The sequence below is a fragment of the Callorhinus ursinus genome, unplaced genomic scaffold (genome assembly GCF_003265705.2).
Source record: "Callorhinus ursinus isolate GAN/ISIS: 27379988/994484 unplaced genomic scaffold, GSC_fseal_2.0 scaffold4, whole genome shotgun sequence".
Classification (NCBI taxonomy): domain Eukaryota; kingdom Metazoa; phylum Chordata; class Mammalia; order Carnivora; family Otariidae; genus Callorhinus; species Callorhinus ursinus.
In genome coordinates, this window is record NW_027397066.1 from 101,872,777 (window position 1) to 101,899,881 (window position 27,105).

Consider the following 27,105-nt stretch of genomic DNA (forward strand, 5'->3'; position numbering starts at 1 on the left):
AATGTATAAACAGTTGGTATACTAATTATAAAGTGTAGTCATCAAATGCACTGTCCCAAGCAAGTTTTCTTAAAAATGTGTTTGCTTACTGATGGTTTATGTGTTTCCTGGTTGTTTGTAGATTTCAGTCACAGATGTAGAAGCACCTTAAATGTTAGATGTTATTTTATAATATGTCATAATTATGTTTTTAATACATCTGCCCCCTAATTAGCCTCAAGTACTAATTTTTTAGATTATATATAATCTATTACTCTGAAATAATTTTGGAAAGATTATTTTTAAAGACAAGAAGAAAACAGACATAAATAGATGAGAGGTTTTTTTGTTGTTTTTTAGGGAAACAACTTTGTTAATGTTATATAAAATTTACTATGTATCATCTTGGATTAATAAAAAAATCACGCAGAAAGATAAAACTGTCTCTCTTATTACTTAAGGATTTCTGTGTTGATGCTATCAAATAATTCTTCTTAAGTGAACATGACTGAAGGCAGTATCCTTGGAGCAGCTGGGTTTTGTCAGCCTGAACGTTAAGATACTCTTCCTGTTCTTTTCTTATCTTTATCCTTGACTGTTCCACCCTAATCCCCATGTGTTCTAATGCATTCATTTGTTGCCATACTATCATATTTCAATATTTTTGAAGCACCCGTTGTGGCGGTAGTATATAAAAAACAGTATTAAAGATCATCTCCTTTTTATCAGGCATATTTATAATTTGAAAGACTTTTAATGCCTATAATTTTTGTCCATCTTTCCCATCTGTTTTTTTATTTTTTTTTCCCTCCTGTCTTCTTTTGGATTAGTTGAGTATATTTTGGTATCCTGTCTCATCTCCCCTATTTTCTTAACAGCTAAACCTCTTTGTTTTACTTTTTAAAAAATACGTGCTCTAGGTTTATAGTATACAATTTATAGTTTACCTTCAAATAATATCATACTACTTTATGTTGTAAGATTCTTACAATTTACTTTCCTTTATGCTGTATTTGTTCTATACTTTATCTCTACATATATATAAACCCCACAGTATATTATTACTTTTGCTTTAGATGGTCACTTGTCTTTTTAAGAAATTAATGAAATATATTTAGCCACATATTTACCATTTCCAACAATCTTCATTTCTTTGTATTTGATACATATTCCCTCCCGGCTTTTTTTTTTTTTTTTTTTTTTTTTAAAGGGGGGGGGGAGAGAGAGAGAGAGAGAGAGAGGGGGGGGGGGCAGGGGGAGAGGGAGAAAGAGAATTTTTTTTTTTTTTTTTTGCTTTAAATCTTTTTTGGGGGGAAAGGACACCACGCTTCTACTCATTTAAGAGAAACATTTTTACAGTCTTGAGGTCTTTCATTTTCTTTACATTTATCATGCCATGAATGCATAAGGAATGGGTTCCAGCAGTTTAAGCTCCTTTCCATTGGTCCTCACAAAGTGTGCTTCTCTGAGTGGGGCAGGCTGGCACTTCAGTTGAACTCAAGTACCTTTCTCTTTGGCCTCCTTCTTTCTCTGATCATTTTCCTTCACACGCTTCAGGAAGCTATCTCGGCTCTTTGAGTGTTTAATATGCTTACGTTAATTCTCTTGGCAAGAATCTGGTGCTTAACTTGTTTGTTTACAACAATGCCAACAGAACTCTAACATCGTAGACTCTTCCAGTTTTGCTATGGTAACATTTGTGGGGCATTCCTTTTTCAACAGTGCCCATTCCCTTGATATCCACAATATCACCTTTCTTTACAGATTTGCATGTATGTGGCCAAAGGAACAACTCCATGTTTTCTAAAAGGCCTAGAGAACATATAGTGGGTACCTCTCCTCTTTCCCTTTGTGTTGGTCATTTTGGTGAATTCCCTGGAAGATGGCGGTTCCACAAAAGAGAATCCTAAGCAGGCTCCACACCCAGCACAGAGCCCAACGTGGGGCTCAGTCTCACAACCCTGAGATCATGACCTGAGCTGAAATCAAGAGTCCGAGGCTTAACCTACTGAGCCACCCAGGCGCCCCTCCTTCCTTTAACATTTGGAGATTTGTTGGTGATACTTTCCCTCAGCTTCTGTTTATCTCATATAGTCTTTAGTTTGCTTGCAGTTTTTAAGGATATGCTATTCTAGCTTGACGGTTGTTTTTTTGCAGTGCTTTTGTGCTAATGTCACCTGGCTTATATGGTTTTGTATGAGAAACCAGTACTGATTCTTTTTTTTCCGCTTACATGTAATGTGTCTTTATGTTCTCTCACTTCTCGGAAGATTGTATCTTTATTGCTGGTTTCCAGCAACTTGATCTTGATGTGCTTAGTGTGATGTTTTTTTCTCCCATCATATTTGGGGTTCGTTGAGCTTTTTAGATGTGTGGTTTCATTGATTTTATCAAATTTGTATGTATTTTTGTTTGTCTCCTTATGCTTTTGTCTGGATCTCTAATTACACATATTTTAAATCTTTTGACATTGTTATATAGATCCCTGAAGTCTCGTCATTTTTATTAAGTCTTTTTTGTTTCTGTGCTTCAGTTTGAATAGTTGCTCTGTCTTCAAGTGTATTGATTGTTTCACTATAGTGGCTATTATATTTATAATACCTGTTTTTAAGACATTGTCTGCTAATTTAATCATTTCTGTTATTTCTGGGCCTGTATATGTCAAATCTTTTTTACTTGTCTCTAATATTTCTGTCTGTGGATCAAGTGTTTTTTTCTTCAACTTCCTTGAACTGTCTAAACTTTATAGAAAGTTTGCAGTAGTCACAAATAATTTTTTTTCCTTAGAGCATTTGAGAATAAGTTGCTGCTATATGCTGTATCACCCTGAATACTTTAGTGTATATATCTATAGAAAATACATCCTGTCACATAACCATAGTACAACCATCAAATTAGAAAAGAACATTATTATTGCCACTTAAGTTTTATCACTTGTCCCTGTACTGTCCTTTATGACAGAATGATCTGGTCCATAATCATGTGCTGTATTTGTCATGTCTCTTAAGTCTTCTTCAGTTGGGAACAGTTCCTCACTCCTTCCTTTGCTTTCATGACCTTGACAGTTTTGAACATTACAGGACAGTTATTGTGTAAAATATCTCTCAATTTGTTTTTTTTTTGATATTTACTCATGATTAGATTCAGATTTTTCATAGAAATAATGCTGTGTTCTCATTGCATCCTTTCAGGTGATACTTGATTTTAAATTGTCCCATTGCTACTAATGTTAACCTTGATTATGGTGGTGTCTGCCAGGCTTCCCCATTGCAAAATTACTGTTATCCCCATGAAGTTAATATTGCTTTGTGGGTAGTTACTGTGAGACTATAAATAGCTTGTTTTTAACAAATGTTAATGGCAGGTTTCCACCTCTTTGAGCACTTTCTTACTATCTAGGCAGTAAGATTTCCAGACTCATTTTGTACATCGCCTATCCCAGCCTTGGAATCTGCCATTTCTTTAAGAGGCCCTGATACCTTTTGGTGGAGAATTTGGAAGCCAAGTTTTTAGAATTTAAAGCCATGCTCTGGGTGCTAGGTGTCCTTATAATTATTGGGATTTGGCTACTCTCAGGTTCTCCCAGGGAACAGAGCTCAGGAATACGAGTGTGTGTGTATATACACACACGCACACACACACATACACACATGTACACACATACAGGTGTGTATATATATATATATATATATATATATATATATATATATACACACACATGCTTTTATATTTATTTACCTAAATATATTGAAAATCCTGATTTTATACTAATAATTCCAATTTCAGTTCAATATAGCAGAATTTGTTCTCAGTTTCTTTATTTAAATACTTACCAGTCCTCTAATAGTGAGGAACCTGGCTACTATTATCCTTAATTATTTATTTGATCAGTCCTTTTAAATATAATTCCCCTTTACTGCCTCTGCCCCTTTTCTTCCAGAACAAACATACTCCTCACCTGTCAGGATGGTCAGGGTGCCACCATCTTCCTTTCCCATCACTCCCCACCTCTTGTAGCACCATCCTCATCCCACTGACTTGAGCAGCCTCTGCTGGGCTGCTCTTCCCCATGTGTACTTTTCTTACTCCACTAGGGCTCTGGTACCGAGTACGAGGCCACCCTGTTGCCTCAATGCTTTCCTTATCCTGTCCCGCCCCTCCATGTTCTTCCTTGACATCTTCCATACTGTACACCTGGCCGTGTCCTACCCTTCCATGAGGATACCTGTCTTACCCCACCAGGGCTACAATATTCGGTACAATATTGCACTGCCTGCCTTCTCATGTGGACACTTTCCTCTGTTTGCTTTGCGTCAGTCCTCCATGCTGTTCTGCTCCCTTGTATGGGAACTCTCCATATCATACCTTGTCCAGACCCTACTGGAATGCCCCCCTCATTCCACTCAGACTGGGACACCTCGTGTTGAGCCACCCTTCCCACTGCGCCAGAGTTCTCCTTACCCTCTTGATCTCTGATACCTCATGTTAGGTTGGCTGCTACCACTACCCCCGTGCTGATGTCCACTTGTCCGTCTGCGTTCCTCCCAACCCCCTCTCCAGCCAGAGGAGATAACTCCCTTAGAACAAAGTCTCAGGACCACCAACACTGCTCACCCTCAGTCAGAGCATCACACCATGTCATTGACAATGATTCTTGTCACCTTCAATGTGTCCATTCATTCAGCCTCTGTCTGAATCTCCCTTCAGGTATCTGCCACTTAGCACTTCATCCAGCTGATAGAAAAGCTCTTTTGCCTGCTTGTGTCCAGGTATTTTAGAAGGGGTACCAAGGGTGAAACGTGTGCACCTCTAGTAATAAAGTTCTGTGAATTTTTACTAACTGGTCATCAACAGGGAGAATCCCTATAAAAGTGGCTTGTCTCCAAGTGATACACTGCATATTGCTGATTCAAAGATGCACATTTTTTTTTTTTGTTTGTTCTGGAGGGTTTTTTTTTTTTTGGACATTTAACATTTTTGAATGTTAACATTTTTTTCTTTCTTAAATATCTAAAGTATCACACATTGAATGAAAAACAGTAGGCTTTCCTTTTTTATTGCATACCTATCTCATGACACATAGTCATCACATGACAAAAGTCATGAGATAGTGAAAACAAAACAAGGGGTGCCTGAGTGGCTCACTCAGTTAAACATCCGTTGAATTCGGCTCAGGTCATGATCTCTGGGTTGTAAGACTGAGCCCTGTGTTGGGCTCACTCACTGGGCGTGGAGCCTGCTTAAGATTCTCTCTCTCCCTCTCCCTTTGCCCCTGCCCCACCCCCCAAAAATTAAAAAAATAAATAACTAAAAACAAAACCCACAAAACCCTGTGGTCCTGAGACCACAACTGTTCCCTTCAGACACTGGTAGAAAGTTTGTGCTATCATGCCACATGTCTTTCTCAGCTGTGGGAACTTTCTCTCACTGTACTCTTTTAAATCAGCTGAGAAGAGCATGTTTAGCCCTGCAGATTCATATAGTCAGTGTCTACATGGCCAAGTCAAGTGAGAGCAGAGAGCTCGAGAGTGGCATTTACACAGGAAATACTCAGGGACTGTAAGATAATACCATGGATTACATGCCTTCCATTCCATTCTCGGGAATTATTACGGAGTCATAAGAAGAATAGCTCTGAGGTCTTGTTTCTTGTCAGAGAAGGATATTGATCTAGGATCAATATCCTTGGACTAGGATCCAAAATGACATGTAGACCTGCTCAGAGCCAGCCACTGGTTAGATCTGGGAATACATGGATGGTATCTCTGCTGGTCTTCCAAATTAGACTGTTCCTCCTTCAGTACCCAGCACCACGGACCTGATAACATAGTAAAAATATGCATTGACAGATAGATGACGAAGAAGAAGTTAAACTATTATGTTTAGTCACAGCCTTTCCTTTGCATTGATGTTTAGTTTTTGGAATATGTTCCAAAATATTTTGGAAATATTTTTAATATTTGAGGCATAAATAACACCCAATGAAAATAAGTATGCTAAAGGAGCCAATTTAGTTAAGAGCAAATTTTTATTTTTTTCCTCTTTTTCTTTATGTATTCATTTTCTCTTTCGTCGAAAGACATACATGTGGTTGCATTTACAAGGACATTGAACGGTTGTTTTCTTTTCATGCAGGGGCCTGAATTAATGAATAAATATGTTGGTGAATCTGAAAGAGCAGTTAGAGAGGTAAGATGATTAGCCTTGAAGTGGACTCTGCATGGGGGAGCCATCCTTCTGTCCTTCTCTATGGTCTCCATTTTGTTTTGGGTTATAGATTCTGAAATTTCCAAATCTAAATTCTGCTACATTTGTTCTTCAGGCAAACATTATTTTATTATTTAAAAACGCAGTTTCGATCATCTATAATACTTTGTGTTTAAACATCATAATACTAACAGCCTTCAGTCTTACCAAATGAAGATTTTTGACAACTGCCATCATTTCATTAAAAAAAAACAAAACAAAACATCTATACTTACAAGGATTGCTTGATCTCAGAATGAGATTTAAATCCTTTCAACTATGTAGTCCTTTAAATTGAATAAGCCTTAGTATATGAAAATTTCACTGTACTCTCCTTATTTTAATTATTTTACCTTTGCCTGGTGATTTAGACAATGCATCCCCCCTTCTAAGATTTAAAGCCAGTGCCTAATTGATAGGCCACTCATTCATATTGTGGAAGTTGCACAACTGGTAAATTCATGCAAAATCAGGGCACTTGGAGTTGGGTAACTACAGCAATTTGACCACAGGTCTTGGCTTCCCTAGGCAGAGGTTGGCCTGCCTCACACAGACACCCAGTATTCTTACAGAAGCTAAGCAAGGACAAGAACACACTAACAGCAATGGAATGGATGGTCTCCCATTTGTGAATACCTGGGTGCCAACCCAAGAGTATTAGAGATTGGAATACTTGGTTTTTCATCTAAGAAAAAATCTTAAGTTACTTTTTGTCCTTTTTTTTTCCCTTTAAAATGTAGATAGTGGTAATTGTAGGAAACATTAACAACAGTATCATCATTGATTACAATAAAAAAAAGACAATGTTTATTAATATTAATGTTTTGGTAACTGTTCTTTATTTTTATGGTAGTGATCCTTGTGACCAGAAAATGGGGGCCTAGGTACAGATAACACACGTTTGGATTTCTTTCTGCCTGTGCTGACTTTTTCTAGCCTGTTTCCACATTTTGCCCCCGTGGCTATTTGGCCAGTCCCTATTGTTGATAGTCTGAATGACTTCTGGTCTAATCAGTCTGTGCTCTTCCAAGGTTTGGTCATTTTTCTTGTCCTGGCTTTACATCAACCATTACTTTCCTGCACGGTCTTCAGAGAAATGAGCAAGGAGTGTGGCTTTTGGGTTTATGGGTATTTTACATGCTAAGCTATAATTGATTTTACATGTTTATGGGTTTTTTTTAAATGTGTTTATGATCGTTAATAATAGCTGTCATTTACTGATCTCTTACTATGTTCCAGGCATTGTGCTAAATGCTTTGCATTCTTTTTTTAACTCAGTTCTTAAAATAATCTTCTGAGGCAAGTATTTATCATTATCTCCATTTTCTAGATGTGGAAATTGAAGTTTAGAGAAGTAAAGTTACCGGCCGAAGGTCACGATTAGGCTCTTGACTTGCATATAATAGATTTAGTTCCTAACATAGTTTTCAAACTAAAGCCAACTGCAGAATTTTCTGAAGTTTGCTGATCTTTAACTGATATGGCACTCTTTTCACCAGATCTTCCGAAAAGCGAGAGCAGTGGCCCCTTCCATTATTTTCTTTGATGAACTTGATGCCTTAGCAATTGAAAGGGGCAGGTAAGAAATATTTAAAATACTGTCAATTACATTGTAAAGTAAATAGCATTTCATATACAAATTTTATTTATTAATACATTTAGCCTAAATAAAACCATTTTTATAATTCACGTAGTTTTTTTCTCTTACACCCAACTGTTTCATGTTATCACTTTATAATACTTTCATATACATTTTTTTTAAAACACTGATATCCATTTAGGGCATTTGAGTTCATTTTTATAGCTTATTATATATTATATATATATTATATATAAATGTTGACTGCCTGTCAACATTTGGGTTGTTATATACATATGATAAATGTAAACAAAACTCCATTAAGAATAATTATACAATACAGTAAAACCAATTATAATAAAAGGTGTTATTTTACTGATTTTAGTATTCTCTGGATTATGTTTCCTCAAATATAGTTACAGTAGAATAAAAAATAGTATTAATAGTTTTGTTCCTGAATCTCAAGCAATAAAGATTATTTATATCATTTCAAACAGATGTGTGTATATATATATATATACATCTATAGATGTATATATATATACATACACATCTATAGATGTGTACAGATGTATATGTGTGTGTGTGTATGCGTATGTGTGCGTGTATCTGAACTGTTTACAAGTATGCGTTTTTTTCTTCTACAAATGTTTGGAGGTCCTTTTAAGGATTATATATTATGAGTACTTCATGTGGAGAATGTTAATTTGTGTGCTTTGTGCATACCTTGTTGATGTATATATTGATTAGAAAAGTTTTGCTTGGGATGCCTGGGTGGCTCAGTCGGTTAAGCGTCTGCCTTCGGCTCAGGTCACAATCCCAGGGTCCTGGGATCGAGCCCCACATTGGGCTTCCTGCTCAGTGGGGAGCCTGCTTCTCCCTCTGCGTGCTACTCCCCCTGCTTGTGCTCTCTCTCTTTGATAAATAAGTAAATAAAATCTTAAAAAAATAAAAGTTTTGCTGATGGTAATTACAGTGAAGGTAGAAGGCACCTTTTAGGTCCCCAGCATAGTAAGAGGCATTGGTGCTCTCTTCCTTCCCGGGTAGAGCTGCCTCATCAGATGAGAATATGAACTGTCATTAAGAGACTATTATTAGGAGGTAGTCTGCCCTGCTCATCACTCTACCCATTCGATATCCTATAAATACCTACTGGTCTTTTTATTTTATGAGTTGAAGTACTTGGACTCTTTTATTACTTCTGAGGTGAGGTGTCACAAAAGGTTATAAACAGCTCAAGTTCACCTTAACTACAAGAGAAGAAAAAGAAGCCAGAGAAGTTTGCTGAAGCAGTGTGACCTGCCACATTTATGTGACATCAGAGACATTTTTGGAGCCTAAAAAGGAACAGGGTGGGATACATTGTTAAATATGAACCAGATGGGAGGTAGTATATGTAGCAGAGTTCTCATAAAATGCCTTTGAAATAAAATGGTGTGAGAAACCAGACAGGGCACTTGATAGGAATATCCTATTTTTGCAGGCAATTTGGCCCAGTAGGAATTTGCAAATATTTTAGAGATGCTAGTGATTTGCAGCCTCCAGATATCGTTTCTCCTAATAGTCTTCATCATATTGTGTATTGCATACCTCCCTCCCTCAGTGTCTTACTCAAACCAAGATCAAATAAATTCTATGGTGTTTCCTTTGTATAGAAAAATTTTTGGTCGGGTTCATTGATGTTTCAGAAAACAACGATGAGGGGCGCCGGGGAGGCTCAGTTAAGTGTCTAACTCTTGCTATCTCAGCTCTGGTCTTGATCTCAGGGTCATGAGTTCAAGTCCCCCCATTGGGCTCCACACTGAGTGTGGAGCCTACTTGAAGGGAGGGAGGGAGGAAGGAAGGAAACAACAAAACAACAAAACAACAGTGAGGCTGATAAACAAATGTAATGCTAATGGTCCAAAGTAGAGACTTGGTTGTTATCTTAGGTGCACTAAGGCTTACATAGATTGTTTTTTATAGCCATAAGAATCTCAAAGAGTGATAGTCTGTTTTCTCTTGTGGGTTTTTTTTTTTCCTGTTTTTGTTTTTTTAAATTGTGGGATGGCCAGCATTGCCTAGAAAGTGATTGTTTTACCTAATGAGAATGGCTGGCACCTAAAAACCAAAACATATAAACCTCCACATGTATATTTTTGTTCTTCAGCTATTTGAATTGGACAGTTCCTAGAAATTGAAAAAACAGCTATTGATAGATACCAAAAGCATAAAATTCCCAAGATACTAAACCAATTTTATGCATTGTTAAAGAAATAGAAAACATAGAAAGATTAAGAACTCCATAACCTAGGAGGCATTTCTACATAATATTGGGCTATAGAATAGTTATTGCTTTAATTTATTGTTTTTATGTTTTCTATGATAACATTCAGGTCAAACCCATATGACTAGTTAAAAAATGACAGTGCATAAAAAGACTGTTTCTTCTTATCAAGATTTTAATTTCTAAACTTAAAATGTTTAACAAATGATGATATACTCTAGCCCCTATTACCTGTGTGTGTTAAATTAATTATTTTGATTATTTGAAGTTACTCATGAGGTTTGCAGCCAGGAAGCACATTGTAAATAAAGCACTGATATATTGTTTGCTTAGCTTTAGAAATATTTGTGCTTTCAGAACGAAAGATTTTTTCAAGCTTATAGAAGTATCCAGTTACAACCACTATTTTCTCCTCCTTCCTGTCCCCATTAAATTTCTTGACTTGAAAAATAAATAAGCCTGTTTGTTCACTTTTTTTTCTGAATGCCATTTAAATTATGGGTGTTCTGAATTCATATTGTGAGTTGGAGAAAATGTTATAAGATTCCCTTTATGAAGTGCTTTAATGATCTCTAAGACTTGGGAGAATTGAAAATGCTGTTAAAGTAGCAGAGCTCTTTGGAAAATAGATATTATATCAGGGAGTAAAGCACTGAGGTAGAGAAGAGATTTAAATTATACTGGGCTAATAATGATATTAGGTAATATTCATTTAGTGCTTGTTAGGTACTAGAAACTATTCTAAGTGCTTTAGAGGTAAAGAAACTCACAGAAAGTCCTCTGCTTTAATGCAGGGTAGGATATTATACTGTTAACAATTGGCTCCAGTACTCTGCCTCACCTCCCAACTAGCTTAAATATTTACCCTTTTCAGGGTCATAGTCAGGAGGGGAGAGCAAGCTGAGCAGTAAATCATTAGCCTTGTCTTAGGCAGCAGTCCTGTCCTCAGAAGTGGAGAGATATAGAGCGAGTCCCCATATGCTGTATTCTCTTAGCCCAGTCCCCTCTGATGGAGAAAATGGCCACTGACTAACCTGGAGATGCCTAGAAGAACTTTTTCTGTCTAGGACATTTTAGCTAGTCCCAGGATCCTAAATCATCCTCATTTGCTGACATTGATTGCCTGGTAATGCCAAACCTCAGGCAGGATTAGAAGAGGTTCGAAATCAGGAATATACCTCTGAAGCTAAAGAGGCTCATCTTGTTTGTTTAATTAGCTTCCAAATAATGTGACTCTCTTTGTTTGGACCTCACTCACTATGTTATGGTCTTTTTTTTGTTCTAACTTCTAATCATCACAACAACCTTAGAAAGTATAGGTCCTGTTTTCATCTCCATTTTACAGGTGAGAAAGCTTAGATGTATAGATGCCCAAATACCTTAGCTCAAGGTCATGTATCACTAAGAGCAGAGCTGGGATTAGAATTTAGGTATTTTGACTCCAGAACAGATACTCTGAGCCACTTTTTGACGCAACCACCATACCACAGGTGCTAGGATTCCAGGTGTAAGTAGTTAACTAACCTTTCAAGCCTGTGTTTATTGTGCATTTTCTCTGTGACTTACTTTAGTAAGGACCCTGTTTGTCTAACTGGGCTGTTGTTACATTTCTCATTCATTCACTTGTTCAGTAAATATTTAGTGAATGCTTAGTCTGTAACAGGCTAATTTATGTTGGGGATAAAACAGTGAACAGTACCTAGGGCAATTTCCTTAATTTCCTTAACCTCTCTATACCTTTGTTTCTTCATTTGTGAATTGGAGATGATAGTACTAACAAATTTTAGGTTGTTAGAATTAAATAGACATAAAGTGCTTGACACAGTACCTGGCATTTTAGTAACTGCTTAAAAAAACTTTAGTGTTTCTTATAATGTCTGCCTAGATACTCTACTACTAATAGTAATTATTTCCGTATAGATAGAAATATAGTAATAGACATAGAAATGAATCCTGTCCCAACAGAGTTTACATTCTAGTGGATGAAACTGAAACATTCGGGAAATTAGAGAAAATGTTCTACAGATGACAGGCACTATGGCATTTCATCAATCTAAGATGCCTTTAGTCGTAAGACACATCATTATTGTATGTACCATTACTGATGAAAAATGTAGCCTTAAACTGTGATATGGTGCCAAGAAGTCACCAACTCCAAGAGACATCTGATTTCAAAAATTTAAAATATGAAAAAAAGGTTGTATCTTAGAAATTGAAGAATGTGGGGTGCCTGGGTGGAATAGTCACTTTGAGCATCTGACTCTTGGTTTCAGCTCAGGTCACAGTCTCCTGGGTCATGGGATCGAGCCCCGTGTTGGGCTCTGCACTCAGCAGAGAATCTGCTTGATTCACATGCATGCATACATTCTCTCTCTCTCTCTCTCAAATAAATAAAATCTTAAAAAAAGAAATAGAAGAAAGATAGTAATTGTTATTTGGGAGAAAGAAGATAATCTATTCTGTTTTATAAAGGCAATGCTATTAAATATAAAAAATGTTCAGGATATTGTTTTATGACCAGAATGTAAAAAAGATGATTAAATATACAGAAAAATGGAAAAGATTAAGTGCCCAATTAAAAGCTGACTGAATGATAGTTTCTGTGAGGTGTTGGAGAATCTGTGATATTAACTACTTCCTTGTTATTGCACTTAATCGTCTGAAATTGGTACTTGGAGTGGTTGGGGGAAAAAGTAAGAAGTTCTGAGGCAGCTTTCATTGAAAAGGAAGATTTCAGGCTTAGCAACATCCTGAAAAGAGCTCTGAATTTTAAAATAATGATCAGGAAATGGAATACCCTCTTTTAACAGCATATCCAGATTTCAGGTAAATTCAGTGAATTCACGACACTAAGCACTGTAGAAGAAATTTTTGTGGCTATCATTTCTCTAAATGACACTTTCAAGGAGGGTTATACATTTTTCTAATGTGATATTTGTGGTAGTTTTAAAAATTTAATAAAATCATAAAATTTTGTAGCTGAAAAAGTTCTTCGAAGACATCTAGTGCAACTTTTGTTCTTCCAGGCAACAGAAGCCCCTAGATTTTAAGACAAGAGGCACATAACTCCTTTGTGGCCTAGACAAGACTAGAGTTCGTATCTTCTGATTCACTGTTCTTTGAACTGTACTGCTGTTGCCTCTTACACTACCAGGATGTGAAATAGAAAAAGTGTGTTGTTTATGTTGTAGTAAAAATTCTCATGTATCTAAATATTTAAAGAATAGTTTTTATGTTTAAGAAACTCTAACCGCTAATTAAATACTTCTGACCACTCTTTTGTAAATCTGTATTTCAAGTTACTAAATTAAATGCCTAGTTCCTGGTATGCAGATTTCCCTAATTTATACTTAATTGCCTCGGATATAACATAGTTTTCACATTTGTAAACTCTTAATATTAAACAAATGCTGGGGAAAAGAGAGCAAAAGAAGATAACATATAACATTTTTCATTATAATAGTTCCATAAAGTATGGCAGAGTTCTGTGACTGTTTTTTGCTTTGTGTTTTGTCTGTGTACTGTGGCTGAATACTATACCACAGATTAAAGGTACAACTTAGAGAGATGGTCTGTTGTAGCATTTTATTAGAAATTGGGAATTATTTTTTGTTGTTGTAGGACACATAGGTCTCATTATGGCTGTCTTGTCTTTGAAATGAAAGCTTGCTTGTGTTTCACATGCACTAAGAGAATTATCATACGTAATGCTTATGTTCAGAGTAGTGTGTGTTTGGCTAGCCTTCTGTAGGCCTTTCTTAGGTCTCTTCCAAACATGAATACTGACTATGGGGGTGTGGGAGGTAGTTTTAAGAAACAAAGTCAGATGCCTACCATTTAGAACTCCATGACATTTAAAAATGTATACTGGAAAAAATTTAACTTGGATAGATGAGACGCTGGTCTATAATTTAGAAATCATGTCAAGGGGCAAATGATGGGGCATTTTATTTTATTGAAGGAGTTGAAAAGGAGATGTATATATCATTTTTGTGAAAATTTCAGTATTGAAGAATAAAATCTGTTTAATCACTACCATCAAGGCAGTGAGATTTTCTTAGGCTAGTGGTTGGCACACCTTTTCTGTAACAGGCCAGTTAGTAAATATTTTCGTTTTTTGATCCATGGTCTATTGCAGTTCTTCATCTCTGCTGCTGTAGTGCAAAAACAGCCATGGAGAATATGTAATCAAGTAAGAAAACAGTCGGCTGGCCACATTTAGACTGTGGCTATAGTTTACTGACCGATTTTAAGATATTATAAACATCCCTTTGGTCCATGGCACTGTAAGACTTTGAATAGGAATAATTTGGAAAAGGGGCTTGACTTCTGAAGGGAAAAGAGAATTAATGTTTTAGGAAAGCCTAGCTTCAATATTTTCTACAGCTGAACATCTTTTTTCCATTGTTGTGTTGCCTATCTCTAGCAGATAATAAAGTTTTATAAAATCATTTCATTATGTTAGTGATTACACATTTGTTTTTAAACTTTTTCTTGGAGTTGGTTTTGATTTCCTAGAATGTCAGTTTTATGGTTTTTGTTTCCTACTGCAGCTTTGAAAGTCAGCCAAGAATATTTCTCAGCCCATAAAACATTTTCACTATGCTATTCTCCAGCTAACTCTCAATGATCTGTGGAAATAAAGGGCAAAGGAGGCATGGGTAATGGGAATCCAAAGAATTTCCTTCACCTAATCATCAACATTAAATACAGCCACCATTTCCTCTTATAACAAATAGCAAATTGTACAAGTAGGAGTTTCACCTCTTTCTGTTTAGAAGTGCCAGTTGGAGGTGTCGGTAATAAGTTTTCGAATATGAATATTTTTATCAAAAATAATGAATTAAATAAATTTTCTTGGGGCCACACAATACCAACACAGAACGCAGAATTTTAAAACTATAAGGATCTATCACTCTATATATTTTCTAATTTAACTCCCTTATTCATACATGCCAGTAATTACAAAGTCCTCAAGGGAACAATAATATCTTCATGCTCTTATCTCAGATGTCTAGCATAGTGCTTAGTAAAGAAGCACCCAGACATTTATTTTTTGAATAAAGGAGTGCGGGCTTAGAGAAACTAGAGATTAAGTTCACTTAGCTGGTTGTTAGCGGAGTCTGACTTCACTATGTTTTAGTGTCTTTTGTGAACCAATTTTCTTTTAAAATTAAACACTGAGACTATCTTTCAGAATTTTCTCACCTGTCTAATGTTCACAGAAGCACCATCATCTTCATTATAAAGAACCATTTGTAAGCTTTGGAATATATTCACCTGTCAAAGAGCTCTAAAAAGAATTAAATGAAGTGCTAAGTGATGCTTTTTTCAAAAAAATTCAATAGTTTTTATACACACTAACTCTGAAAGTGGGGCTGGAGTCATCAAACTTTGTCAGTCGTGTTAAGGATACAGGATGATAAATATTCTTTATAATGTACCTGATAGCAATGTAATCAAATGATAAAGGATAGCAACAATAATGAAGATCATATTTTTAAGTCAGTGAGGAGACGTTTTGAAAAAGATTCTTGCCTGCCTTGGTATACTAATTAATTTTGTAGAAGGGTCACCAAGTTACCCTCTACCCGGAAGGCTACTCAGTAAGACTTACTTTATTGTAGTCCAGCTTATTTTAATCAAGTTTCTTCTCAAGCCTTTGGGTTCCAAATCCTGGGTGTCTGTAGCTATACTTAGAGCATATAAATGAAGATCCTGCCTGAATCAATATCCATCCCCCTCCATGCAAAAAAAAAAAAAAAAAAAAGCTGAGTTCATTGAGAAGGCAAAAGAGAGCAGAAAAAAACAGATGAAGAGAACTTCTTTTGGTATAGATCCAAGAAATCAAACAAGTAGAGATTTTCTTCTAATTAGTGTTTCTTGATCCAAGCATTTCTGTATCTGTGAACACAATCTTATAATGTATTATATTTGTTTTAGAAGGTTTTTCATTTAAAAAAAATAATTTTTAAAAAAATATCTGAGAAGTATAAAAATATTCTTATCTGGAAATTTTAGCTATTCAAAATAAATCATTCCTTGAGGACTCTTGAGGAGCCCAAGCTACTATTACATTTGAACAGCTAATACACAGTTAACATTAAAATGTAAAGAACTCTAAGTACCAATGTATAGCAATCTCCTACTAATATGTCTTACAGAAACAAAGTATCTTAGTTTAGTTTATTAGGCTTACCGGCTTGGGCATGCCTAATAGTTATGAAGAGCTTCAGAAGATCAGTTCTTATCTTAGTATTATGTTGGTGGTTCTCATGGCAAAATTAAGGCAGTTTGATAACTTTCTACCATGTTGTAAGTAAATCTAGGTAGGGAACTGGCAATATGAATCTGTATGTATGTACTGACCTGTGCTATACTAACTTCTGAAAATCTTCTACCAATGGTGTCAGCAACCATTTATATACCGGTCTCCCCTTTATTAGTTTATTTGTTAAGGTAACTTTAAAAAGTTATAGATTTCTTGGTTAAGCCAATTATAACAGTGATAATTATAATAATGATAATGCTTATAATTCCTACCTGTTAACATTTTCTTTGTGCTGAGTGTTGTGCTAGAGCCTTTATACATTTCATCTAATTTTGAGGAAGGTATGAGCCTACCCATGTTTTGAGAAAACTGCGGTTCAGAGAGATTTAAATACCTTTTCAATAAGATTACACAAAAAAGTAAGTGGTAAAACTGGTATTTGAACTCAAGCTCAGTGACTATCAAAGCTCTTTCCCAAATTCAAAGCAACCTTCTCAATGAGTACTAACCAGTGAAGGCTTTACTGGGATGATTTTTAAAACTTCATATTATATAATAGTTCATTATATCCTGTGACTTTAACTGAATTCATTTATCAGTTCTAACAGTTTTTTGCTTGAATCTTTCAAGTTTTCTATATATAGAATAATATGTCATCTGCAAATAGTGAAAGTTTTACTTCTTCCTGGCTTATTTGGATTCCTTTATTTCTTTTTGTTGTCTGATTGCTGTGGCTAGGACTTTCAATGCCATGTTAAATAACAGTGGTGAGAGTGGAAATCCCTGTCTTGTTCCTGACTGTAGAGGAAAAGCTCTCAGTTTTTCCCCATTTAGATGGGAATTAGTTGTGGATTTTTCATATATGGCCTTTATTATGTTCCCTCTAAACCTACTTTGTTGAGGGTTTTCCTTATGAATGGTGGTTGTATTTTGTCAGATGCTTTTTCTGCATCCATTGAAATATTCATATGGTTTTTATCCTCTCTTTTATTAATGTGGTATATCACATTGATCGATTAGCGATTGAATCACCCTTGCAACCCAGGAATAAATCCCACTTGATCGTGGTGAATGATTTTTTTAAGGTATTGTCGGATTTGGTTTGCTAGTATTTTCTTGAGAATTTTTGCATCTGTGTTCATCAGGGATATTGGCCTGTAGTTCTTTTTTTTTGTGGTGTCTTTACCTGGTTTTGATATCAGGGTAATGCCATACAACAATAATGAAGCAGCAGAAAGAGAAATTAAGGAATCAATCCCATTTACAGTTGCACCAAAAAAATACGATACCTAGGAATAAACCTAACCAAAGAGGTGAAAGACCTATACTCTGAAAACTATAAAACATTGATAAAAGAAATTGAAGATGTCACAAAAAATGGAAAGATATTTCATGTTCATGGATTGGAAACACGTATTATGAAAATGTCTATACTGCCCAAAGCATCTACACATTTAATGCAATCCCTATCAAAATACCACCAGCATTACTGCTGGATATTTACCCCAGAGATACAAATGTAGTGATCCGAAGGGGTACATGCTCCCCAATGTTTATAGCAGCAATGTCCACAGTAGCCAAACTATGGAAAGAGCCAAGATGTCTATCAACAGATGAATGGACAAAGAAGATGTGGGGTGTGTGTGTGTGTGTGGGTGTGTGTGTGTGTGTGTGTGTGTGGTGGAATATTATGCAGCCATCAAAAAAACCCCACAAAAAGTGAAATCTTGCCATTTGCAATGATGTGGATGGAACTAGAGGGTATTATGCTAAGTGAAATAAGTCAATCAGAGAAAGACATGTATCATATGACCTCACTGATATGAGGAATTCTTAATCTCAAGAAACAAACTGAGAGTTGCTGGAGTGGTGGGGGGTGGGAGAGATGGGGTGGCTGGGTGATAGACATTGGGGAGGGTATGTGCTATGGTGAGCGCTGTGAATAGTGTAAGACTGATGAATCACAGACCTGTACCTCTGAAACAAATAATACATTATATGTTAAAAAAAAAAAAGGAAGATAGTAGGAAGGGAAAAATGAAGGGGGGGAAATCGGAGGGGGAGACAAACCATGAGAGACTGTGGACTCTGAGAAACAAACTGAGGGTTCTAGAGGGGAGAGGGGTGGGGGGATGGGTTAGCCTGGTGATGGATATTAAAGAGGGCATGTATTGAATGGAGCACTGGGTGTTATATGCAAACAATGAATCATGGAACACGACATCAAAAACTAATGATGTAATGTATGGTGGTTGACATAATAAAATAAAATTAAAAAAATACCACCAGCATTTTTCACAGAACTAGAACAAATATTCCTTTTTAAAAAAAAAAAAAGATTGTATTTATTTATTTATTTGACAGAGGTAGACAGAACAAGAGAGGGAACACAAGCAGGGGGAAGTGGGGAGGGAGAAGCAGGCTTCCTGCGGGGCAGGGAGCCCGATGTGGGGCTCGATTCCAGGACCTTGGGATCATGACCTGAGCTGAAGGCAGACGCTTAATGACTGAGCCACCCAGGCGCCCCTAGAACAAATAATCCTAAAATTTGTATGGAACCACAAAAGATCCTGAATAGCCAAAGCAACCTTGAAAAAGAAAAGGCTGGAGGCATCACAATTCCAGACTTCACGTTATATTACAGAGATGTTAGTAATTAAAACAGTATGACACTGGCATAAACAGACACATAGATTCAATAGAACAGAATAGAAAACCCGGAAAAGAACCCACAGGTATATGGTCAATTAATCTTCAACAAAGTAGGAAAGAATATGCAGTGGGAAAAAAGACCATCTCTTCAACAAATGGTGTTGGGAAAACTGGAGAGCAACATGCAGAAGAATGAAACTGGACTACTTTGTTACACCATACACAAAAATAAATTCAAAATGGATTAAAGACCTAAATGTGAGATCTGAAATCATAAAACTCCGAGGAGTAAACCCAGGCTATAACTTCTTTCACATTGGCTTTAGTAAATTCTTTCTAGATATGTCTCCTGAGGCAAGGGAAACAAAAGCAAAAATAAAGTATTGGAATTTCATCAAAATAAAAACCTTCTGCACTGCAAAAGAAACAATCAACAATGCTAAAAGGCAGCCTATGGAATAGGAGAAGATATGCAAATGACATATCTGATAAAGGGTTAGTATACAAAATATGTAAAGAATGTATTAAACTAAACACCCCCCAAATGAATTATGCAGTTAAATGGGCAGAAGACGTGAATAGATGTTTTTCCAAAGAAGATATACAGATGGTGAACAGACACATGAAAAGATGCTCAACATCATTCATTACCAGGGAAATGCAAATCAAAACTGCAATGAGATACCACCTCACACCTGTCAGAATGGCTAACAACAACACAGGAAAGAACAGGTGTTGGTGAGGATGTGGAGAAAGGGGAGCCCTCTTGTACTGTTTATGGGAATGCAAACAGGTGCAGCCACTCTGGAAAACAGTATGGAGCTTCCTCAAAAAGTTAAAAATAGAACTACCATGTGATCCAGCAATTGCTGTTCTTGTTATTTACCCAAAGAATACAAAAATACTAATTCCAAAGGATACATGCACCCCAATCTTTACAGCAGCATTGTCTACAATAGCCAAATTATGGAAACAGCCCAAGTGTCCATCGACTGATGAATGGATAGAGAAGATGTGGTATATGTATACAGTGGAATATTACTCAGCCATAGAAAAGAATGAAATCTTGCCGTTTGCAAGGACATGGATGGAGCTAAAGAGTATTATGCTAAGTGTAATAAGTCAGAGAAAGGCAAATACTATATGATTTCACTTATATGTGGAATTTAAGAAACAGAACAAATGAGCAAAGGAAAAGGGGGCAGGGTAAACCAAAAAACAGACTCTTGGCTGTAGAAAACAAACTGATGGTTCCCAGAAGTCAGTTGGGTGGGGGATGGGGTGAGTGTGTGATGGGGATTAAGGAGTACACTTGTTTTGATGAGCACCTTGTGTTGTATGGCAGTGCTAAATCACTGTGTTGTACACCTGAAACTAATATTATGCTGTATGTTAACTAAGTGAAAGTTAAATAAAAACTTAAAAAAAATAATTCATTATAGTAATTACAGAATTTTAATTTTCTGTGTCACCATTTCTAGATCTAGGGCACCAAGAAATGATGCATGTTTAGAAGCATTTTCTCTGCTTCAATTATTAGACCGCCTTTTTTCAGAAAATTAGTTTGAGCCAACATATAGTAATTTTCCTTATTATTTATTTTATTGGATTACGTTCATGACAAATAGCATGGGGATGTCCAGGAGTGTGAAAAAAATTCTCTTCAAAAAACTGCTTTTGGCAAAGAGTGAATTGAACTGTGAGGTTAAGGATCACTTGTTTCTCTAACATTGTGTTTCAGTTAAAACTATACAGATATAATGAGTATTGCCTTTGTTAGCTTGGAATTTTTACTGGAAGTCATGGCAAAATGGAAAAATTCATACTTTTATGTCATTCTCTATGTTAACAGTTTATACAAAGCTACAGTTATGCAGAGCACATGCAGCTTCCAGAGCTTAGGACAGCTGGAGAATAGAATTCACTATGTATGTCTCTACTTTTATAGGATATCCTGTTAATCTAAAATAGCTTATGTGCTTTCAGGTTCATGCTGAATATTGATCATACTCTGACAGCATAGTTTTAAGCTAGAAAACTCAAGGCATTATTGATTTTTGACATTCATTAGTTTTTGCTTTCAGGTTTTGAATTTTGGTGGTTATTTCTTCTTAATTGGCATCTATTTATTTCTTCAGTACAGTTAAATGTTTTCTTTCAACTGTAATCAAAAGGTCTCCCCCCTCACTGTGTGATGGTTTAAAAGATGGCTGTTATAGATATTTCAACCTTACTTTGGCACATTAGTGTATTTGGTTTGCAAAACTCTGAAGTTGTTTATGCTTTATAGTATTATGAAAAGAGTATAGACTCTGGAATCAAGTAGATATGTATTCAGATCCTGCCTCTGCCATTTGTTAGCTGTGGAATCTTGGGCAAATTACTCAACCTCTCTGTGCCTCAGTTTTCTTATATATATATGATGAGAATAAAAGTAGTATTTACCTCACAGTGCTGTTATTGGGATGAATAAAGTAGTACATGGGATGCATGGCACAGAGCAAGTTAAATACGTGTCATTCGTTATTAACACAGTGTCTGGGAGGTATTCAGTGAACAGTAGGTAATTTTTTATAATTACTTATGAAGGTTTTCCCTCACATCTTCTGGGAGAGATCAGAACTCTCCATATTCCTGAGGCTTTAGGTAAGGTACAGATAAACTGCCTTATGCAAGCATAATATATACTGAGTTTTAATACTATAAGCAAATGGTTTATCAGGAACCAAAGAGCTTAATTTTTTTTTTAGTGGGAATCAGAGATCTTGTTCAAGAGATTATTTTTAAGTCATCCCAATAAGGTGAACAAGGAATCTTAAGAAATATCTGATTTTGATAGACTCTTCAAATGTTTCATTATTAAGTGTTATTGTCAGCTGGACAACATAGGTAGAATTTTAAATATATGGAACATTGTTTACAGGAAAATGGAATATGTGGACTATGATACAGTTTTTCTTTTCTCTAGAATTTTTTTTCAAAGTTAGTCTAACATGAGTTAGATTTCTTCAGTTTAAGAGTTTTGTGGTATTGGAAATGACATTAAAAATAATGCATTTGTGGGGCTCCTGGATGGCACAAAGTGTCTAACTCTTGGTTTTGGGTCAGGTTGTGGTCTCAGGGTGATGAGATGGAGCCCTGTCTTGAGCTCAGCACTGAGTCTGCTTAACTTTCTCTCTCCATCTCCCTCAGCCCCTCCTACTTATGTGCTCACTCTCTCCTCTCTCTAAAATAAATAAATAAATCTAAAAAAATATATAATGCATTTGTTTATGGAAGAGCCAACTTCTTTCTGAGGGATAGACTTGTATTTTGTAGATGAATTTATTACTATAATATCAACACTTTTTATTTGGAGTATAAAAGGCTTATATTCAAAAAAATTTTAATTGTTTAAAACATGTTTAATTATCAAAACAAATTGTTTAAACTGGTTAAATGTTTAAAACTTTAAAATTTTTTTAAAGTAAAAAAAAAAACTGCTTACCTTTCCCAGCCTCTTTTGTCTTTCTTTTTCTTTGCCTATAAGAAAAGATATTAATAATTTTAGTGTTTTCATAACTTACAAGCTGTATCTTTATAATAGATTTTTACTTTTTTAACAGAATACTGGCAAAACTAATGTTTCATGTGATTTTATTTTTAAAGAATTATAGCTTATTTAAGTATTCTTATGCTTGGAATTTTTTAAAATACAAAATAGTTTCTCCTTTAAATTTTTTTTATTTTATTTTAAAGAAATGTGTATAGAGGAGCCAGAACTGTAGTTATTGTTCCTGTAGTGTTATCATCTTCATGGTATTTATTTGAAGAAAGTATAATTCATACTCTTTCTGAACTTTGCTTTAAAACGGGGGGAAAAATAAAAACCTTTTTCTATTTCTTTGTCTCCCCAATTCATTTTCTTTCAGGTGGTTATACCCACCTTTCATCCAAAAAATCCCAACTCCTTCCCAAGTATATAGGTTTCCTAATGAGATGATTCATTTTAAAAGACGTTCACATTAGGCTTGTCAGGGTCAGGTAAAGAAAGTAAAAGCAAAATAGGACCTGGAACACTTGGATCTATTCTTGACATTTTTACTGAGTAAGCAGTTATTGGTATGTATGCAGACAAATGGTGCCATAAAATCTACAGTTTCTATTACTAGTGAAATTGATACTTAGACTGAGAAATACCCTCTTTGTACCTGTTTCAATATTAGCTGCTGATTGAAGAGGTCATTTTACAAAGAAAACTTTTGAAATAAACCTTAACTGTAAATTTTGATCATAGACTGTTATGTCTAGTTAGCAATAATTTTATTGGCTTCAGCATTTGAGAATCCTGAGTACATTCTTTTTTTTTTTTTTAAAGATTTTTATTTGTTTATTCATGAGAGACAGAGAGAGAGAGAGAGGCAGAGGGAGAAGCAGGCTCCCAAGGAGCAGGGAGCCCGATGCGGGACTCGATCCCAGGAATCTGGGATCATGACCTGAGGTGAAGGCAGACGCTTAACCATCTGAGCCACCCAAGCACCCTCCTGAGTACATTCTTGATCTCTTTGATTCTTTTGATAGTTCTGGGGGAATTCTCAGGTTTTATTTTTTCAGATATGGCTTTTATTTTATTCTCTTTTCTCTCTATGGAACTGTCTCATATGGCACTATATGTTTCTTAGGTTTTCCACTGGATTCCATATGTCTGTTACACTGTTTTTATTCTTTCTTTTTTCTCTTTTTGTGCATCAGTTTGGATATTTTCACTAGCCTGTTTTCCAGTTCAAGAATCCTCTGTTCTCCTATGTCTAATCTGTTACACTTATCTTTTTAATTCTTAATTTCAGCTTTTAAAAGTTTTGGGGTTTAGAATTTTCATTTGACTTTTTCTTATGGATTCCAGGCCCCTGATGAAATCCCCCCTTTTTTGTACAATTCATGGGAATTTTTGTTTTTACTATCTCAGTTCTGTCCCTTTCTGTATTACATGCTGATTTAATATTGTTTTACAGATTCTAACTCCCTAGCATCTCTTAAGAGATGCTAGAATCTCCCTATCTTCTTAAGATAAAACTAAAAGGAATATATATATTATGATTTTGTTGATAACTGGTATCTTGGGCTTCTCTCAGTTCCATTTTTTTTATATGGACTCTATACCTAATACTTGATGTTGAGTTTAGTGTCTAAAGCAATTACGGTAATGGCAATTTTTCTATTTGTGAAATGTTTTACCCATTCTTAAATTTAGATTAGTTTATGTTAATAGAATGTGGCTGTGTGTCATGAGCTTTCAGCATCTAAATATGGCATTTGAAAAACTCCTTGAGGGGCATCTGGTTAAGCGTCTGCCTTCAGCTCAGGTCATAATTTGGGGTTCTGGGATTGAGCCTGCATCAGGCTCTCTGCTCAACGGGGAGCCTACTTCTCCCTTTTCCTCTGCCCCTCCTCACTGCTCATGCTCTGTCTCTCTCTCTGCTCACTCTCTCGAATAAATAAATCTTGAAAAAAACAATTAAAAGCTCCTTGACTTTTTTTTCCCTAATCTGTGAATTAAAAATTTAGATTCAAAATGAAAAATACAAATGGTTTTTAGGGTTTTTTTTTTTTTTTTTTACTGATAACTTTCATGTAAAAAGTGCTTATAATGAAGCTGATGTATACTATTCTTTCAGCTTTAAATCTGTTATTTTGTATAGTAATTTATGTTCACAACATTAATCCAAGGCTGTAACATACTGAAATTCTCTTTGAATTATATGATGAAAATTTATATATATTTGGAATGTATTCAAATTTTTTCATTTTATAAGATTTGAAAAGTTAAAATCTATTCATGTGTTTCAGTAATAATCTATATTTTTTGTTAAAATAACTCATTTTCTTATCCTCTAGTGTAATTGTTTTAATTTTCCTCTCAAATATTACCACATATGAAAGTGTATATTGAGTGGTATTCAAATTCAATACTAGCCCTGGCTAAACCTAACATTGATAGCCATCAGATTGCTCTTGTTTTTCTAGAAAAGATTCTAAATGTTCTATGTAGTACGATCATTCGTGGTTATAGTTAGAGCCACTTCTTCATTACTGATAGGGTAAGTGGTCATCTTAATCTAGTTTTATTTAGTTTCATATATTCTGTCCAAATTCTTGATTTAAATTAGTAGCAGATGTAATCTATAGTTCTTGAGTCAGTCTTTGAGGAACTATTCTGTGTTGTTTATTTTGGAAAAGAAAGTAAATGTGATGTTTTCTTTCTGCCTTCTAGATTCTAAAGTCCTTGAGGGAATAGGGACTGGCTTCATAAGCTTTTCATTTCCATTTCCTAAAAATGTTCCTGGCCTGCTAGGTAATGAATGAGATGAATTGAATGAATTGTTGTACTTTCTAATGAAATTATTCACCTCATTTTTCCTCTGACCCTCCCCCTGCACCATACCACAGTGGCCTTTGCCTAATCAGAAACAAAATCTAGTAGCTATTTGAGGGTTTTTTTACTTCTCAGATGGCCCAGCTAATACATTAACACTTATAGTAAGACATCTAGCAGTCTTAGTAATTCATTGGAAGAGGAAGGGAGAGTGTACAGGACATAGCTAAGGATGGGTTCTCACATTATTTGAGCATAGCTTCTAGCAGGGGAAGGCAAGGAAAGCAATAGCACATGTAAAATTAGAGGTGATCTGGGCTCAGGATCTTTTCTTTTGCTGAAAGTAGGCTATTCACTTGGCGCTATTCATTATGTTACACAAACTCCTCTAGGTGGGACACAAAAATTAGAAGAATTTTGCCATTATTGAGTAGCAGAGTTAGGTTAACATTTTTTAGTCTATCCAATGCTAGGGACTGAAAACTTCCTATGAATAAATCCAATTTTTTTTTATTCCTTTACTTGACTCAGCAGCATTTGACACAGTTAACTTCCTCTTTCCTGAGACACTATCCTTTTACTGTTCCCAGTTTTCCTTCTTCCTTCTGTGGCACCCTGCTGTGCCCTCAGTTGTGTTCCTCCAAAATTTATGTGTTGAAGTCCTAACCCCCACATGATGGTATTTGGAAATGGGACTTTGGGGAGGTAGTTAGGTGTGGATGAGGTCATGAGAGTATGGTCCTCATGATGGATTAATGCCCTTTTAAGAAGAGACATCAGAGAGCTTGCTCTCTCTCTCTCCCATATCCATGAGGATATATCAAGAAGGCCACCATCTTCAAGCCAGGAAGAGTACTTCCATCAGACTCTCGCTATCCAGAATTACACGAAAATAAATTTCTTTTGTTTAAAGAGCATTGTCTATAGTATTTTGTTATGTAGGTGTGAGCTGTCTAATACACATGCCTTCTTCTTTGCAAATTCCTCTACCACTTCTTTTTTCTTTTAAAATTTTTAAAATTTTAATTCCAGTGTAGTTAATACACAGTATTCATTTCGGGTGTACAATATGGTGATTCAACTCTACCTCTTTGTTCATTATTCATGTATCTTTCATCACTCGTTGTACACTTTTTACTTGCATCAATCTTTTTGGTAAAGATTCCAGGATGTGCATTTCTGCCTCACACCTCTTTCTTTTATGTCTAAACCTCAGGTTGTTTTATTGGCATTTCACATCTAACATGTTCACACTTAAAGTCCTTTTTACCCGGTGACTCAATGGAAACATTGGTTTAGCAGCTCTATTGATTGTATCCTCTTAATATTTTTCATATCTATCCACTTCTTTTATCCCTGTTGCCATGATACTTGTTCATACAACTCTCTGTATTGGATGACTGAGAACTTGTTCTAACTGAATGGCTTCAAAATAGCTTAATATTTTTTTATATATTTTTCTAAGTAAACTTTATTTTTTAGAGCAGTTTTAGGTTCACAGCAAAATTGAGTAGGAAGTACAGAGTTCCCATATACCCCTTTCCCCCTGACACATATAGTCTGTCCACTGTCATCATCCCAAATTAGAGAGGTACATTTGTTACAGTTGATAAACCTGCATTGACACATCATCACCCAAAGTCCATAGTTTACATTAGGGTTCACTCTTGGTGTAGAACATTCTGTGGGTTTTGACAAATGTATAATGATGTATTACCCATTTTTGTAGCATACAGAGTACTTTCACTGTCCTAAAGATC

General features: G+C 35.6%; 1 protein-coding gene across 6 annotated transcripts in view; it reads left to right on the forward strand.

The window, feature by feature from the left end:
* Window positions 1–27,105, forward strand: part of AFG2A (AFG2 AAA ATPase homolog A) — a 343,140-nt gene that overhangs the window by 76,331 nt on the left and 239,704 nt on the right. For 4 of the 6 annotated variants that reach the window (XM_025874137.2, XM_025874143.2, XM_025874141.2 and 1 more), the window contains exons 12-13: window positions 6,115–6,168; window positions 7,725–7,804. The exons of 1 other annotated variant lie outside the window; for it this stretch is intronic. In XM_025874137.2, coding sequence (XP_025729922.1) covers window positions 6,115–6,168; window positions 7,725–7,804 — 134 coding nt within the window. Of the gene's footprint in view, window positions 1–6,114; window positions 6,169–7,724; window positions 7,805–13,096; window positions 13,285–27,105 lie in introns of those variants that run through there. One more of the 6 variants, XM_073892233.1, reaches the window with a different exon arrangement.